This window comes from Orbicella franksi, chromosome 12 (assembly GCF_964199315.1).
Source record: "Orbicella franksi chromosome 12, jaOrbFran1.1, whole genome shotgun sequence".
NCBI classification, from domain to species: Eukaryota; Metazoa; Cnidaria; class Anthozoa; order Scleractinia; family Merulinidae; genus Orbicella; species Orbicella franksi.
The window spans coordinates 1,367,409-1,385,658 of NC_138156.1; the positions used below are offsets into that span (position 1 = coordinate 1,367,409).

At 38.4% G+C, this 18,250-nt stretch overlaps 1 protein-coding gene across 1 annotated transcript; it reads left to right on the top strand.

The window, feature by feature from the left end:
- The first annotated feature begins 3,248 nt into the window (after positions 1-3,248).
- Positions 3,249-18,096, top strand: LOC145463368 (uncharacterized). The gene is made up of 17 exons (XM_081447118.1): positions 3,249-3,371; positions 4,428-4,766; positions 5,920-6,042; positions 6,559-7,029; positions 7,587-7,655; positions 7,925-8,022; positions 8,411-8,591; positions 9,762-9,851; positions 10,127-10,224; positions 10,321-10,492; positions 10,602-10,748; positions 11,002-11,216; positions 12,578-12,812; positions 13,227-13,418; positions 13,873-13,959; positions 14,427-14,507; positions 14,871-18,096. The coding sequence occupies exons 1-17, from the start codon at positions 3,327-3,329 to the stop codon at positions 14,955-14,957; spliced, it is 2,730 nt and encodes a 909-aa protein (XP_081303244.1). The 5' UTR covers positions 3,249-3,326; the 3' UTR covers positions 14,958-18,096.
- The last annotated feature ends 154 nt before the right edge of the window (positions 18,097-18,250 follow it).

Sequence of the window (18,250 nt, forward strand, 5' to 3'; positions counted from 1 at the left end):
GATTTCTTTGCAGTCACTCTGTCTGAGACCTCTCCAGTAAAATCAAGAAAAGCCAATATAATTTTAATTGTCACATTGAAGGTGGCAGCTTATTTCAGACTAAAACAGGTTGAAAACCATACATGTACCTGTGATACACTCCTTTATTTGTCATAAATAGTACCACAAGTGGGTATGAAAGATGAACCAAATCCTATATTGTGATTGGCAACCTGATCAGGCAAGATGAGGTCAGGAGTGTCCACTGGGTTCCACAAGAAAAATTGTGTTTTACATGTACTGGTATATGTCATACAATATATCCTTTATTGATCAAGCTTGTTTGGTCAAGAGGGCTGGATATTGGCTTTCTTCTTTTCTCATGTGACCTTGACTGCATCTCAGTCCACAAACAAAGAACTTGACCTTTATCTCGACCTCTTGTATCGTCAATAACTTGTATTTGTTACATAGATCAATTAAATACCATAAATACCAAATATCTTATGGCTAAAGCTTAATTTCTTCATTGTCAAAAGTTTCACATGTAAGGATATTGATGTTGTCATAGTTACAAAATATGTCAGCCAATAATATAACAGCATCCCATTCATGTGCTAAGTTCTGTAAGATGTCTTAGATTTGGATGTTTTCATCAATATCCGTATAACAAACGGAACATTACATGGCTGTATTATCATTTGTCTCACAATGTAGTCACTTGAGATGTAGATCGCAACGTTTTGACTGCTTACTGCTAGTCTTCTTCAGGCGATAAGGTCGACTGATTGCACGGTATCATTTATATCACAAAGGTTGGCTGTGATTGGTGCATTTTGATCCTCCTATTGTTCCATTGTTCTGGCGAGTACCTGTTCCCTCAGTGGTCCGCTGTTGTACCGTTCTCCTGTTGCTGTGTTTTTTGATCATGGGCATCCATGCTTCAGGAATTTCAATTCCACTATCCCTGTTGATGTTATTAGGGTGAAGTCTTATGTGAATAGCTTCCTTGACCCTATGTGTGTACCAGTGAGGATCTCGATCAATAAACTTGACCTCATTCCAGATAGGATAGTGGCCTGTCTCGTGGGTGTGTTCAGAAACGGCAAAGGTCTGGGTACGGGCGAGTCATATATCCCTGTCATGTTCTTTGATCCTCTCCTGCATAGATCTCCCTGTTTCCCCAATGTAGACTTTGCCGCACACACAGGGAATCCTGTAGACAACACCATCTTGCCGTTTTACCTTATGTCCAAGGAGTTTTGGAGTCTCTCCACCGCTGCCTAGAACAACAAGGCATTTGCACTGTCTTTAAGTCTGACACAACACTTCGGTCACACTTAGTGCAACCAAAGGACACCGTCAACCCCGCTAAACAAGATGGTGTTGTCTATATTGTGAGACAAACGATAATACACTTTATTATTGCATCTACCATGATGAATAACAACCTTTTCCTCAACTTTACATGGCTGCTTGGACAGGGATAAGAATTTTATCTTCCCATGCTGATATTTCTCACTCATCCACTGTGCTCACTGGTGTTAGATACCATCAGCACATGAAGATTAAATTTGTTTTTACCACAACTGCTGCTAATCTCGCAATCTGATTGGCTAATTTGCCATTGTCTATAAGAGTCCATACCACGCTGCTTGCTTCAATGTGTCACGCAATGCCTTTATCAGCTCACGCTCTGAAAAAAAACATTTTCTTTGACGTTGATATTGTGGTAAAAAACAAATCAAAATGTGGTTTAGCGTGGTCTGTACCCTTATCGACAATGAGTATACATAATTACTCTTTTCCAAAACATTTTTTTCTTATTGTGCAGTACCAGAAAACATCTATACTCCCCCCACAGAAGGTATTTGAATTTCCTGGGGGGACGGGTTCTCTAAGACCAAAAAATTTAAAGAAATGTATCAAGTTTAATTGAAATTTCCAGAAGGGTGGGGGCAGTCTTGGAAAAAATCCCTTCCGTGGGGGAGGTATGGATATTTTCTAGAACTACACATTGTTTCTGCATGTTGAGTGAGTTTGCAAAAGTCTGATGCATACGAGTAGCTCATTTGCATAGTGCAGCGCATGCACTTTCAAGTCCGAGTCAATGTTTTCAATCGTCAACAAATCTTGACAAAGGTTTCTTTATCTTTGATATTGTGGTAAAAAACAAATCAAATGTGGTTTAGCGTGGTCTGTACTCTTATTGACAACAAGTACACGTCATCACAGTGGTCAAAATTTGTTGTGGACTCACTTGGCCGTGCCTTGTGAGTTCACAACATTTTGACCACTGTGATGACGCATACTCATTGTTGATAAGAGTACAGTCCATGCTAAACCACATTCGATTTGTTAAATCCCCACCTGGTCATGTTTTATCTCCTATTTATAAAATAACTGAGCTACTACATGCGCTCTCATTGGTCGATAGGTGTGTTTAGATGAGAGTATGTAAACATGGTTGCGATGTTTTAGCTTCACACATATTTTTGAGAATTGTTTTTTACAAGCAATAGAACACAGTCTTTTTCCATGTTTACATAGCCTCATCTAAACACTCGGGGGTTGGGAGAATTCTCGAAAGTTATGCAAACCCTTGACTACATCTCGGGTTTGCATAACTGTCTTGAATTCTCCGAACCCTCCTCGTGTTTAGACGAGGCTATATAAACACGGAAAAAGTGTTCTATTGCTTAAATCTGGTGTTTGGCCCTGGACGTTGAAAGAAATACTGAAGTTAGTAATCATATCTCATTCCACCTCTTGTAAATTTGCATCAAAACAGAGTTCTCTACAGTGATGATTGTAACTATTTTATATTTATCACCTTTCCTCCTCCAATGTTCCCACATCCATTTGTTGTCCTTATGTCCAGCAATGGTTTTGGAAGGACTTTTCGATGAAGAAGAATTTTCCGATCCTGCCACTGGGACGAAAACAAATATTGCGTTTTGTCTTGGATAGGACACCCCGGCAGAGAGGATGTGTATTTAGATGAACATATCTGAGAAGAATCCTAGAATGTATCAAGGAGGAACTTTGCACTATGTGTTTAGCTAGAATAGTGCCATGTTCAAAATAAGTGTGCACAGGCTTTCTTTCAGACGGTCTCTTATGTAAACCTCTGCCTGAAAGAAATCACTTCTCGTGAGTTTTTACATGACAATATTAAAGTACGCTGACAGTCTTTTCAAGGCGCAAGTAACTTCCACCAATCAGATGCTTTGTTAGAAGACGCGTGTATTTCAAACAGTCGCCGCTCGTTTCGCAAAAACAGCAATCAGGCGAACAACAAATTGAACACTAAAAGAGAACAATATTGATCAATTGCTGCTGTTACAATGTTGAGAAGTCCACGAGTAGATCAGGAAAATCTTCCAATTGGGGTAACTTTAAGTTTTAATTTATTTACTTCGTATTGTCATCAAATTGAAGCCCAGCTGTTTCCAGTACTTGACTGTGGTTAGCTTGGCTTTGATTATTGACGAATACGTAAGCTTAATAGTGGTAATATGACTGAGTAGAGTCCAATTTTAAAATTCAGTCTGTAATCATACGAGTGATTTGTGTCCGATTTGTTAATCACGAGTATGATTTCAGACTGAATTGGACGACATGATGTCCTGTTAGCAATTGATCATAACCATTACCATTTCCCACAAAAGTAAAAGTTTCATTTGAAAAAAAGCTTTCAATAGTCACTTTTAAATACCATTATTAAACATATGGAGAATAGCTTGCAAAATGGCTGTTAAGTTTCTTTCAAAACAGTCACTGGAGACTAAACCTCCACAATTATTTTAGTCAGTCACTCTCTTGAATTGGTTACTATAGTGATTGTAATCAATGTTGTGACTGGTGGATTTAGTGGAGAGGACTTAAAATGATTACCTCATGTAACTGTCTGATTACAGGTGTCCGATTGCAGCCAACTGTCTTATTATACTTTCTGATTACAACTTTGCAGATTAATTAGAGCAAAATACAGCAGTTTATGCACCAATCCCATTTGAGGAAATTGTAATTGTTATGATTACTTGTAGTGTTCACTTTTATACATATAGAGTAGCCAGAGTTCTTAGATTGAACCCCAAGACGATCCACACAGAAATCATCATCTCTGGGAAATTCAGTCAATAAACTTCTTTCTGTTAACTTATATCAATATCAAAATCATGATAACAAACTCTGTTTCTATCTTAACCTTAGTTGAGCATTTTCATGAGTTTGAGCTTTTGTTTATTGTCAAGATTATGATATATCAAAAACAACGAAATATCTTGGTTGAAATGACCTTATACCCATTGCTTAACATCCCGATCTTGTTCAATTTGAAATTTCAGTTGTACTTGTTAAATATATGTAGGTAGAAACTGAACGTTCATTTCAGCACACAGCATACAGCACCACAAAACTTATGTTAAATTGTGACTGATTGACAGGTGGCAGCTCTGATCACTCCTTCCAGACACCCACTGAAGAGTGTTGTGGACAGTCGTGTAAACAATGGCACACTTAATCGAATACAACGTTCAGACATTTCAACAAAGATATTGTTTAAACGTAAACAAAAATCAAAGAGGCTCAGTGCCCCTTTACACAACTTACGGCAGCTGGTGCCCACCCTAGTCAAGACACAGACTCCATCTCCAATACAAGAGGAATGTCTTAATAATGACAAGGAAACTATTCAGGATTTGCCTTCTTCCAAAGACAAAGATGCATCTGAAGAACACTTTATGAGGAAAGTTGTTGGGAGAAATGTGAATGAAGTGGAACAGGTTTGAAGTGAATCTGTCCTGATTTTTTTTTAAAAAAACAAGATTTAAAATACACTGTCTTGAGGCGTGAAATAAATCACACTTTGGATGGAAAATTTCATCTTCAAAGTGCCATAGTGCCAGAGTGTTCTTATACTGATTTATAATGTCAGGCTAGTGTGTTATATGGAAGAAGCTGAAGTTAGTTGAACCAGTTTGCAATATTATTGGCAACAAAACAAACACTAAAGCAAACTCAACTTATGTATACCTCCCAACTCAAATATGTTTTCTGATTGGAGGAGAATGTATCATGTGTCATGAGTCAAAACTCACTAATTCCCCAGGAAAACAACAACTTGAATTTTCAACTCACACGTGATCAGGTTGTGCACCTTGAAACAGCGGCAAATTTGTGTGACAGCCTGCATCAAGCAAATATTTTTTGCAGGTTTTTCTATTTTTGAGTTGGGAGGTAAAAGAAAACACTTAATGACTTGCCCAGCAGGAAACAGTGAGTTTCGTTTCCTCTTGACAACAGGAACGTCGAGGGTCTCAGGGAAACCAAACTAACTGTTTCCCTTGGGACCAGTCATTAAGTGCTTATCGCCCTCAGCTTTCCAGATTTGAGATCAATTGGCATGATAAATTTTGACTTAGAATAATTATCAAGGTAAGTTAATTTATTTGCTTCTAACTGTCGGGAAAGCTTTATTCTGCTTAGATTTTCTAATCATCAGTGTTTAGATCTGTTGTTGTGATTGTACTGGTAATTTAGATTATAATAATTTGAGGCAGTTCATGTGTTTTAAAATTTACAGTAGTTTGATTGAAACATCTGGCCAGTGGTTACAACCAATGGAAAAACTAGAAATAATCCCCATCAAAAGTAACTAACAGCCCATGACCAACAGCCATAACCCATTTTTGTGTTTAATATTTTTTTATAGAATGTCATTTCCAGAATACCAAGAAAAAAATTTTTTTTGTAGTTAAAAAGTTAATGTTATTCAAAATGGCCCTCACTGTAACAGCTGTTCAAGGCCACAAATTTAAGAATTCACAGCAGTTAAAATTAACATAAATCAAATTAAAATTGTTTCTTCATACAATATTGTAAACACTTTCCATGTAAACACTATTAATACTTATTATTTATAATTTCTTTCACCAGAATGAATCAAAGTTGAGGCAAGCAGAATCTGTAGCCAGTAAAATGGAAAGTAATGAGTCGATAATTCTGCAGATGAATAAAGAAAGATTACGACTTGAGAGGCAGTTATCTCTTCTGATGAAGGTAAGTTTCTTGCTATTTGATTACAGCCAAAAACTATATATTAATCATAAATATATTTTGGTAGTACAACTAGTAGGGCTGTTGAAAGTGTATAGCTGGACAACACCATAAATTAATATACACATATGAGTCAACATGCTTTGACAGAGAGTTATATATATTTTCTTAAAAGTAAAACATTATTATAATCACAAATAAATTACTGTGAATGTCATGCATAAATTATCTCTAGTTAGCATTAAATTGAACCCATTATTTGCTATGAGGTTTACTTAAAATAATATTATAATAAAGAACATTTGAATTTAGTGCCAGCAAGCATTGACATGTTGAGCTGAATGATTGTGAATTGTTAAAACCAGTAGCATATTTATGTATATAACGCACCTTGTGCATTATACGTGAGTACTTCTCTTGGTATAAGGCAGATTCGTTAAATACCTTGTTACTGTTGAAAATTTATTAAAACTGGTAAGAGAAACAAGATAATCTAAGATTTAATTGCGGATCTTTCAGGAGCATGTTATAACAAAAAAACTACAGCATGGTGCTTCTACCACAACTACAACTTCAAATGCTGGTGCACTTGAAAGGGAGTTAGCTTTGAAAACAAAAGAACATCTTGAGCTGCAAGGGCAGCATGATCAGTTACAAGAGATGCTTTTAGAACTTCCAGTTTTGAAGAAGGACTTACAGAAAAGCAGGCAGGAGACAAAGGGATTGAGCGAAGTTCTGTTCTCAAGCCGCAAGGAAACTGCCCAGCTGAAAGATCTTGTGGCTAAACTGAACAAACAAATAAAAAGCAAAGAAACTCTTAGTGAGAATTATAAAGAACTTAAAGGGACTTTAGAGAATATAACACAAGAAAGAGATCAAAATATTTCTGAAGTAGAAAAACTAAGTAAGCTGCTGGAACAGAAGGACAGTGAACTTCAAAGAAACAGAAGTCACTGCACTACATTAAAAGGCCTAGTGGATAGACTTGAGGTGAGAAGAAATGGTCAATATTTTGTAGCAGTAAAAAGCATCTTACCAGTAAAAGATACCAAGTGTATGGTTCAAGCTCAGTCTTTGTTGTATAATGCAAGTGAAGATAATTCTAGTCCAAAGATCAAGAGACATCACGTGGCTAAGACTGTCAAATAGTCTAGTAATTATCCTCTTTTTAGAGCAATAATTTTTTATTAAGCCCCATGCCAGCTTTTCAAGGCTCCTGCTAAGTTTGTTTACCTTTTTGGCCTTGTAAAACTTATTCAGTCACCCATGGAATCTGGTTAATGTGTGGTTTGGTGATCAAGTTTTTTCTAGCATCTTATATCCTTTTTCCCATGCCCTCAAATTGATATTTAATAACTAAAGCTGTTCACTACATCTTTTTTTAACACAAAAAGGCAAATCTTTTTGTAAGTGAACAGTTACCTTTCCACCTTTCACAAACCAAACTTTTGAGACGTGCATCCCATGTCAGGATGAGGTGAATGAGAAAAGCCTTCAAGTGTTTGTGCTAGGTAATACAGGTGATGTCTGTATTTCTTCCATGACAGAATGCTTCTTCAGAAGCTGAGAGATATGTTGCCTCGAGTAAGGAGAATGAAACAATTCTTCAATATCAGGTGATATGTTGTCTGAGTTTTTAATGTTTTTTTTTATTTATGACCATCTTGAAGTACAAACCAGTGTTATGATAAAGTAACTTGAAGACAGCAACAGCCACTAGTCAACACACATTACACCTTATAGCATTGTCATGTATACTTTTATGCTTCTGTGCTAACTACAAGCTTTCTCAAAACAGCTATATACTCCAGGTTGCTGATTCAGCTAACATTGTCTTTATTGAACAGGCCACTATTCATGACTTTTTCTCGTTTGCTGTCATCAGATAGATGAACTAAGTTTGTCATTAGAGACAAACTCACAGCTTCTAGAAGAGAGCAGAAGGCATTGCATGAACAGAGATGAAGAACTTAGACATTCAAGGTAATAACATCTCTTCCGCTGACATCAAAACAAAGCTTGTTTGTCCAATAGGCTTGTTCTGGGCTATCAGACAAGGTTTTCTTACCCTGTTCTTTTCAAGCCAGTCTTTGGTAATGCAATGTAATCACTTGGGTAGTGACCTCGGGTTCTTCTTTTAGTGAGCTGTCAGTTGCTAGATTAACAAAGTTTCAGTGTAGTAATGCATAGTTTATAGGGACAGTTCATAATGATGAGTCAAAGGGGATTTCATATCACTGAGAATTCACACTGTATAATTGTTTATTGTAGTATAAATCTCTTGATTTTTTGATGCTTTTTAATAAGCACATGTGGCATACCAATAAAGAGCTATACATAACAGTGCAAGGGCTATTTTTGTCAATTTCAGAGAAAGAGAAAAGGTGATGAAAGAGCAATGTGACAGACTAGTTGGACAAACTGACTGTTTGACAGCAGAGCTTGACATTCATAAAATGGAAATCTCAAGGCAAGAAGATGTTATTAACCAACAAGAGACGGAATTAAATGCTTTAAAAGTGAAGCTTGCAACATCCCTGGAACAACTAGAGGTATGAGATAAATCAGTGTAATATAATTTATAGAGAAATCTAGCACTGTATGTTCCTTGTTTAGCCTTTGGGCTCATTGTGAGTTTTGAAAAAAGCACGACATTTTGTTGGAGATTAGCCTTTTACTTTTTCCATACCTGACCATATTGGCACAACATAGGTCCATAATATCATTATTCATTGTTTCCAAGTGACAGATGTAACCATTCATAAAATACTCTCTAAATGCTTTATATCATTTTGTCATATTGTATGTGTACATATTCTGTATTTTCAATATCCCACAGAGAAAATATCACTAATAATTATTATAGTTAAAAGTAAATTTTGTACTTCCAGTCTTCCTAGTTGAAATGCGTACTTACAGGTACTCTATTAATGTAGAGTTTCACTGATAGGTGGTAACAGCCTGTCAACATTTCTACTGGTTGGACAATTATTTAAGAAATAGAAAACATGTACCGTGTTTCTATCGAATTATAGAAACACGAGTGGAAGTTTTGGAGAACGAGAAATGCTGTGGGAACATGAGCCGCAGCTGAGTGTTTCCACAGCTTTTTCGAGTTCTCCCAGACTTTCACGAGTGTTTCTATATCTCGATAGAAACACGGAAAACATGTTTTCTGTTTCTTTTAGAAAACACCTCGACGGAAAAATGGCAAACAACTTGTTAACTTTGATCATCAAAATGTAAATTCTCTTTGCCCGCGCCATCATTACGTCAACAGCTCGGGCTAGTTCTGTGTTTCTATCGAGTTATAGAAACACGATTTTGAACCAATCAGCGTGCGTATTTTCTTAGGACTGTTTTCTAAATTTTATTGCCCGAGCGTGAGGGCTGTACTTGGAGAATATCTTCCCGAGATCATGATAAAACCTACAGGGCACGGTCTCGAGAAAGCCTTGGTTAATAAGAAACAATTGAAAAACAGAAGGAAAAGAAAGCTGAAAGAGGAAGAAACAGAATCACTTGTGAGAAAGTTAGTTCCCTAGAAAAATAAGCCATAAAACCACATGGAAACCGCGCGGGATCATTCGGAGAGTGCCTGGTATAGTATTTAGAAAATATTGGACTGTGTCTCATTGCATAACTTGGTAGTTTTTCAAAAGTCGTACTCGTATCAGTTGAACTGTATCATTTTGAATGTGCTTATGCCGCCTTTTTCGTAGTACGTACAGTCTCAACAACAGGAAATGAATGAATTCACTGAAGAAGAACGAAGAACCCTGGAGGTTACAGTCTGTGAAATGGAAAGCCAGGTAACTTCAATCCATTTACTAACAAATGTTATCAATGTTTAACAACTCTCTTTTCTTTCGACTTATACAGTCTTTTCCAATTGCTACTTTCAAGTAACCGAAACGTGCACCGTAATATAAATGGTTTTTACAGCAGAAGAAGGTGAAATATCAACTAAGGGCTATTGCATTGATCCGTATTAAAAGCAAGGTCTGTAAATGAAAACAATGATCACGTTGATGATAACTTGCTGTACTTTAGTGACTTAACGTACAGTCTTTGTGTGGCATTGCAGTTAAAACTGAATAAACTTGAGAAGACTGAATTAGACGCATCTTTGAGGAACAAGTCTGAGAAATACGAAGAACTCGTTGAAGAAGTAAAACACTCAAGGTAGGTAAAACAAACGCGTGACTGTACATCAAACCTGAGGGAGGGGTGGACAACATGAAACAGGCGGTTTGACTGTACACTTGCTGTGTGTTTCAGAGACCTTTTGCAAGATAAACAGGAGGAACTGGACGCTACTCAATCCCAGGCTCACTGGATTGTCTTACAGCAGGAGGCAATTATCGCGGACACCGCAAAAGAACTGACGGAGATCTCGGATCTAGTAAACGACTTGGTTTGGAGATTTAACAAAGAGTCCTCTCTTGCAGAGGTATAGAAAAAACATAATTTTGTTAACTAGTTAATTAAAAAATAACACCCATTTGCCGAATTAAATTATGTGTTTCCATTTTTTTGATTTTTTTTCTCTCTCATTCCAGGTTGACTGTGAAGAGAAAGCGATGCCAGATGCTTTAATCATAGAAAGTCCCGTGGGTGACGTTAACATCAAGTACTATGAGCCTCCTAAGTCTCTTGTACAAAGTGTTTTGGAGGCAAGAGCGATGAGAGTCGACGAGTTACGGCCAGTGAGTCAGCTGTTTGAACCTTAGTAGTTTAAGTCTGATTCTGGTGATTTTTTATTTCGTTTGAAAATAAAGCCAAGCGAATTCAGTGTTTCTTATTAATGGTAAGCTTTAAGCGAAGCGACTACTTAACCAGTTGGCACACGTCATATAATTTTAGATATAATCACAATTTTAGCTAGCTTACAGTAAGTAAAACTGGTGTTTTTTTAACTCAGTGATTTCACTTACGTTAGAATTTCTTTTTACATGTCAGCATGAGGCACGTTCTAACAAATTAAGCCCCATTCCTGAAACAAGCGAAGAAGATCATGAATGTTCTCAAAGTTCTGAAGATGAAGAAAAACTGCCTTCATTAACCGAACAGGCACTGGAACTTAAACAAACCATGAGACAGCTGGCAGAGATTTTTGGAGACCAGACTGCCTCGGTCCAGACACAGAACACAGTCAAGAGACTGGAAAAAGAGAGGTGTGCGGCACACAAGTTGCATGTTTTCTGGTTTTGAAATTGATTTAGTAATTATTTGGAACAAAGTTGTCGTTTTAGCGAATTTCTCATTTGTCAATGAACGGGCACGAAGTAGCTCTACTGGAGCTGTTCGCACAAGTTTTGAGCGTCGCAGAAATTTTCGCTTTCCAAGCCTGGCTTTCCAGCTCGACCTGTGGGTAAGCCTTCAGTATTAAATTCGACGCTGGTTTCCTTCCCGAAAATATCCACTGGTTGATTTCTAACTGAAACCGTTCGATTAGAGCTCCTACAGAAACAACCAGATTTTAACAAAGGGAATTTGCGACCCAGCGTTTAATTAATTTCTAGCCAATCAACTCATGTGGTCTCCAGAGCCAGCTCTTCCTTGTGCCAGGGCCCCGCCGACTGAGATGGACAGGTTTTTCTGGGGACGAGAATACTTCCGACAGCGAATCAAGAGAGGACCCTAAGGACTTGACTGGAAGTGAACTTATTATATCTCTCAGTTAGTACGCGCGCTGTGATTGGTCAATTTAGCGGGCCGTACTTTCCTGTAACGTTGGTTTTGTTGCCAAACTGTTTCGTATTTATCGCTAAGTGTTCTTTACTTTTATAGCAAGTGAAAGTTTAAAACTTTCCTATACTCAAAATTGTGTAATAAAGCGTGCTAACGTCAAACTGACTCGTTTTGCTTTCGAGGTGCGTCAGAAATTTGAAGCCTTTCCGGAGTCCGCATGAAAAGAAATCGTTTCCGAACCCGTCAGGCACACAGTAGAGATATAATAAATATCTTACTAACCTCGTCTTCTCGGTCCGTACTGTAAGTTACGGATCCTCGTTTTTTCCCCATCGATTTATAACCCGCGCGCTTCGCGCTTGGGCCATAAATCAAAGGGGAAAAAACTCGGTCAGTGACTTACAGTACGGACCTCGAACTCTGTTAGTAAGAGGTATGTACAAGCTGATAAACAGTGGTTTCACTTCTTAAAACTGTTGTGTGTTCTATCACAAGCGCAAGATTGAACATTGCTGTGTCCCGTGACTGAATCATCTTTTTACGCCCAGTTCTTTCCTTCGTTTGAGCTCTGGCTGCAAAATAATGAAATTTAATGAAATTATAATAATGAAATTTCTGAAAGAATCTGAGTAGCAGGAACGCGATCTATTGACGCGATCTATTGGCTTCATATTCATCAGTTGTTGATATAGACTGTTTTTCATACCAGCTGTTCTTGTACAAGTTGTTACTTCAGAAAAGTGTGGTTATTAATCAGAGACAGCACAAAACTGTACTTCTCTTTTTTTTTTTCTTTTATTAATTAATGCTATTTAGAAGTGTTACTGCTTTGATATTTACCCAGGGTTTCAATGGAAGAACAACACAAGTCCTCTCTTCAAAATCTCATGTCACAACTGGAAGACTCAAAAATACGAGAAAGCAGTCTACGCCGAGAAATCTCTCGAAAGAACCAGCAAATATCAACACTACAACAGCAGCTGGAGGAAAGCAACAACAACCTACAACATTCCTTTACAAAACTGGATTCCCTTAGTGAGCAGTGTGAAAAGACGATTGACCAACAGACTAAAATAGCGGTAAGCAGACTAAAGAGCATCTCACTAAGACAATGATTATTTACAATTTTGTATGACGTGTTTTTTATGGTTTTCTTTAATAATCAACCAATCAATGAAATAAACAATGGCACTCGTAATTTATCAATTTTCCGTTTCCTTCGCGAATGTTTTTAGTATTTGGCTTTCACTTACTTATGGATTTAGTCAACTACATAAAGATGTCATAATTAATCCAAAACTTCATTTCCCTTCTTGCGGGAACGGTGTGCTTGAACATTAATGTGACTATTTTAACATTTAACATTTTTAACATTTTACAGTTTTAGCATTTTTAGTTAATCTTTGGACTTATTTGTACCTCAGGCCCTGACAAGTATATATAGAACATTTTGGAGAGTTGAATGGTGTGCCTGGCTCTTGTTTGTTTTGTAGGAGCTCACAGCAGACGTTCAGCGCTTTTCAGACCAAGTTAAAACGCTAGAAAGAGAGAAAGAAAGCTTGTCGCAGCAATTGATAGGAAGTCTTTCAACACTAAACCAACTGTCTGAAGCCCAACCGGATGTCAACAAAACACAAGACGTTCTTGGGACACTGCTGGCTGAGAAATTCAAATTAGAGAACAAGGTGACGCAAAAAAAATAAAAATGAAGTGTTTTATGATATCCACCAAATGGGACCGTATAAATAACTTCATATCAGCACGATCATTTTTAAGTAAAACGTTTGCATTGGACCAGACGTTCCAAACCCCCGGAGCTTATCCCGGGCTGATTAACACCAAGTTATACCTCGTCAGAGGCGCTATTTAAAATCTGAGAACTTTGAATTTCCAAGAATGTGACCAAATTCTAGGAGCAAATTCAGATTTGAACACTAGTTCCTATTTGTACACCTGCGTGGAGAGAGACACCGTGAGAACAGTTTCTAACTCTAGAACACGACGCAATGACCTCTAAATGGAGTACACATCTGTGCCACTGGGTCTCCCAGCTAACCTCGCCCACTCCACACCCAGTGTAAGCGCTAACATTGCACGTTCTAACATGACGTCTGTCATTTGATTTTTTTTCGTTTTTAGGTGCAAAAGCTGAAAGAAAAGTCAGTGACATACCGAATGGAGACTCAGGACTATTTGTCAGAATACAAATGCAGAACAGATTCCAAGGTCAGACTTTGATCGCATTACTTAGCTGTCATTCATGTTACCGCTCAGGCAATATTCACTTCCAAAGATATTTGTAAGTAATCGGGATATTGACAGTGGCCTTTTGTCAACAATTACCAATCCCAGTTCACTGAAGCTAGCAAAGGAGTGTAAAGCATGAACTCAACGTGAAAAAGTCAGATGTTTATAAGATCTGTCTCCGTGTCTTGGAGGAATCGTTGTAAACCGACAGTTGGCTCTACCTTAAAAATTCACTATATCCTCCGCTTGGTGTTTCTCGCTTGGGCAAATAGCGTGCTTGTCATAGTTTTAGCACCTTTTTAACCAAAATACCTATGTTGATGCCCCTTTAAGTCCAACACATCATAAGTCGCTGGCGTGTTTTTCTTCCCACCCCATTCTGCCTTCCTCCCTCCCTTTTGTTTAATTATACTCGGCCTGACTTCCTCAGATTTTTTTTTCTTCAGATTCGAGTCCTTGAAGGCAACATTCAGAAGGCAGAGACGGAGATATTTCGTCTGGATGGCTTGGTGGAAAAGATTAGGCTCGTAAGTAATAATAAGTAATCGCAAGTAACAGTTTTCCTGCTCAATCCCGTGGAATCGTCTTGCTGTTCGTGGTGAGCAAAAGCACAAAACGAGAGGGAAGCCCACAGCACTGTTCTTAGTGCGACGTTTATGTCAACAAATTGCCGGCTATATAAGCTTTCCCAAATGACCATGCGCGCACTCCTCTCACTGTCGATCCAGACAAAGCCCGTCTCACAAGCAATCTTACGGCTTCAAAGCACATTAACTCCTACGCCCCTCCCCTCCCTCAAGTGTGATAGTAGCCTCCGAGTACAGCCGGCTCCCATCCCTACTTGTTTGTTCGTTGCTGTAGATATTTTGATTTCCTTTTCGTCGTTGCAGGTATTGCACCAGTATCACGAGGTAACAAGAAGCTGTCCAGATTTGAATAAGTTACTTTCGTTTCTAGACGGCGAGGACATACAATAAACCGCTGCCACCTTGAAACCGCCTTATACATTAGCCACGAATAACCATATGCATCCGGGATACTGTTAAAATTTTCAGTCAGTTTCACATTTAGTACACATTCTTCTTAGTATTTGTTTGACATTTTAAATGTATATCGATAGTTGTCACCAGTTTGGCCTGGTCTAGGCGTTCAGTCTCTCGAGGCGTTTTTTCGCCCAGCTCCCCGCTGACAGAACACCTGGAACAGACTTCCACTAGTTACCATACGTCATCCACGCAGTACACTGTGCTTTGTAGTGTATTAGCTTTATTTTAATCGTGTAGAAGGGCTTTCTCTGCGAGCTATTATCATATGATTAAAGCAAGCCCTCATGTAGTTCTCTTTGTTGAAATTATTGAAATAACCCCTATTTGCTGCATTTCCGTCTCCCTTTTCAATGGCCGAGGCCACCACGTGACCTGAAAATAACTGTCTACAAATAATGGTCTGCACATGCACAATATGTTTTACTGCAAATAATACTCTGCTCATGCGTAATTGTAACCACGCTCGAGCTCTTGTGCGAAAAATGGCAGATAGCTTCCCTGTGCTGTCAGAGAGTGATTTAAATATGAAAACAAACTTGGTGATCGAATGATGAAACAATTATTGAATGCCATTAGAGTGGTTTTCCATCGAGTGTCGAAAGTAATCGGCCAATTACTTTGTTTTTGGTTTTGTTTTTTTTTTTTTTTTGGGGGGGGGGGGGGGGGGCTAAGTGGTCTAATTGGTAAGTAATCGGTTCAGTTTTGGTTTTACGATGCTTAGTTGAAAACGTTCTATCGCAAAATACGGTCGAACCTCCCATAAGCGACTACCTAAAATGTCAAGCCTAAGTGGTCGCTTACGAGAGCTTAGATCATATTGGGTCAACATTTTGCTTCATTACCATGTGGTAACTGCAGAGACTTACCCCATGTTTTAATTGTTTTTATATTAATGTGAAAAGTAAATTTCAAAAAAATTATCCAGTGATCCAGTACTTCCCATTGAGAAATTTCCGTCTTTAGTACAACCCAGTAATCTGATGTTACACCACCGTATTACTCAAGTTTCGCTCTATTATCAGTCAAGTGGTCGCTTACGGAAGGTTAAAAACAAAAGAAAATTTCAAACTTTAAGCCCTAAAAGTGGTTGCGGTCGCTTACGAGAGGTGGTCGCTTACAAGTAGTTCCAAATATAGTGATTTGGTTTAGAAACTTTTGGTATTTTGGAAAACTGGTCGCCGAGGAGAGGTGGTCGCAACCGTAGGTTCGACTGAACTATGATTTATACCGCTATGGGTCCAAAGTTGGTTCTGAGGCTTCTTCAGAGTAGTTGGGCCGCAACACACTTGTACTGAACCAATGTTGAAGCAAGAGTTGCTTGTTTTTCAAACTTTTTCCCTCCACTTTAATGTTTCGTTTTCATTCTGTACTGAAATAACGGACAGGTTCTCATTGACGTTATATTGGTCAAATGTAACAGAGAATACAACGTTTGTCTAGTTCATTTAGTTCCGGTTTCTCTTTCGGTTGAACGTTCGGTTAAAAAACTTAAGTCAGTTGTCTTTCTACACAAGCACACGTTAATTTTTCGTGCAGTCTTTCATGCCTTCCAGAGATTGTAGGCTTTAATATTCTCTAACGGTATGAAGCACCTTGACCATACTTAGATTGAGAACATTGGCTTCATGTACAAAACGACCTGTAATGAAATGTTATATATAATGAGTGTACTGTGGCTTCTCCGGTGCGCCAACGATATTTCAGATCCGCAGCAGATACAAATGATACACTTCACGGGATACTACTTAAAGTACCAACTCTGAAGAACCACTTGACTGCCTACAGACTGCTGGTCGGGCGTCTATCACACAGAGATTCACAAAGTTACTAGAAACTCTATTTACGGGATTTGGGAATCACTCTCAAGTGTCAGTGCCCGAATCACGAGAGTTTGGCCGGAAATTACATAATTTCTGGCTATGCACCCCCCTCCCTCCCACAGCTCGTACGTTCATGATCACGAGCAAAAAAACTAAAACAAATTGAAACTCAGTAACAGGAGTTTGTAGCCTTAATAGTAAACTTTATCTACACATGCCTACTGCACACTGGTAAAAAGACAATCTCGCTCCCAGAGTCTTCGTTCCCCTTGACCAGTGGTCGGAAAACGAGAGCTCTGCGAACAACCATTTTGAAATAACCGAATTCTGGTGATTCCGCCTATCCGGTTTCACTGTCAGTCTGCATCTATGGCACATGCCTGAAATGGTTGCTCCCAGAGTTCTCATTTTCCGACCGTTAGTCAAGGGGAATGGAGACTCTGGGAACAAGATAGGTAAAAAGACTAAGTGTCGAGAAAACGTTATGTAAAAATAAGTAACTGTGAAAAATGGGTCGACTCTTCCAAACAGGGTGATGTCATTCTCGTCCACAGAGCCTCTGTTTCTTTTGGTCACATGCTCCACAAAATGCCGATGACACTTTAACATGAGTAGCAGGCGCTTTGTTGCCCCATTTCAGACCATGTGATGATACTCTTGAGAATTATTGTTCCTTTCAAATTTTCAAATAGTTGCGTGTATATGAATAAATAAATTTTAGATGGATAAAAGAACAATTCTCTTGAGAATATCATGTGGTCTGCAATGGGACAGCAAACTGCCCAAGCAAAAAGGGTCAATAGAGTGCTGTAAAACACACTTCGAGGCGAGATCCATTCCCGTTCTTTCTTTTCGAGACTGAAGGACCCGTCCATACTACGAATTTGAAAATGGAGGTTTCAAGCTGAACGCGCATCAAATGTTTTCTGTCCACACTAAAACACAACAATCACCTGTCATTTTGGGTTTGTCTAAAATTCGGCCAGGAAAATCAAAATGTTTTCCGTCCAAACAAAAACAACATCTACAGACCTTGCAAAAGGGAATTTAAAATGATTGCCATTCTTGTTTTTTTGTTGTGGACTTCACTGTTTAAAAGTGATTGACTGCCTGAGTGGTAATCAAAAGGTATCCAGAGCCTCCCTGGGATGACAATGGTCCAGTCAGCATACCTTATGCTTGGCATGGTGTTGCAAAAAATATTTGAAGGATAATAAACACAATAGCTGCCATTTGACTTTAAAAATATGCTTGCATATTTGTCCTTCAACATCATCTGTTCCTTGAAGCTCCTACTTTTACCCAAAGTTCAACCTTGGAACCGTTTGCTTCTCGGAACAGATATTGTCCACAGACAAATTTCTGAGTATATTTTTATGCCAAATAGAGGCTTTCCTTTACACA

Bases quoted from the DNA above. Each gene is read 5' to 3' on its own strand.
- LOC145463368 (XM_081447118.1), top strand. From the start codon at position 3,327: ATGTTGAGAAGTCCACGAGTAGATCAGGAAAATCTTCCAATTGGG. The intron at 8,023-8,410 runs GTAATAACATCT...TGTCAATTTCAG, and splicing joins GAAGAACTTAGACATTCAAG to AGAAAGAGAAAAGGTGATGA. The intron at 10,493-10,601 runs GTATAGAAAAAA...CTCTCATTCCAG, and splicing joins AAGAGTCCTCTCTTGCAGAG to GTTGACTGTGAAGAGAAAGC.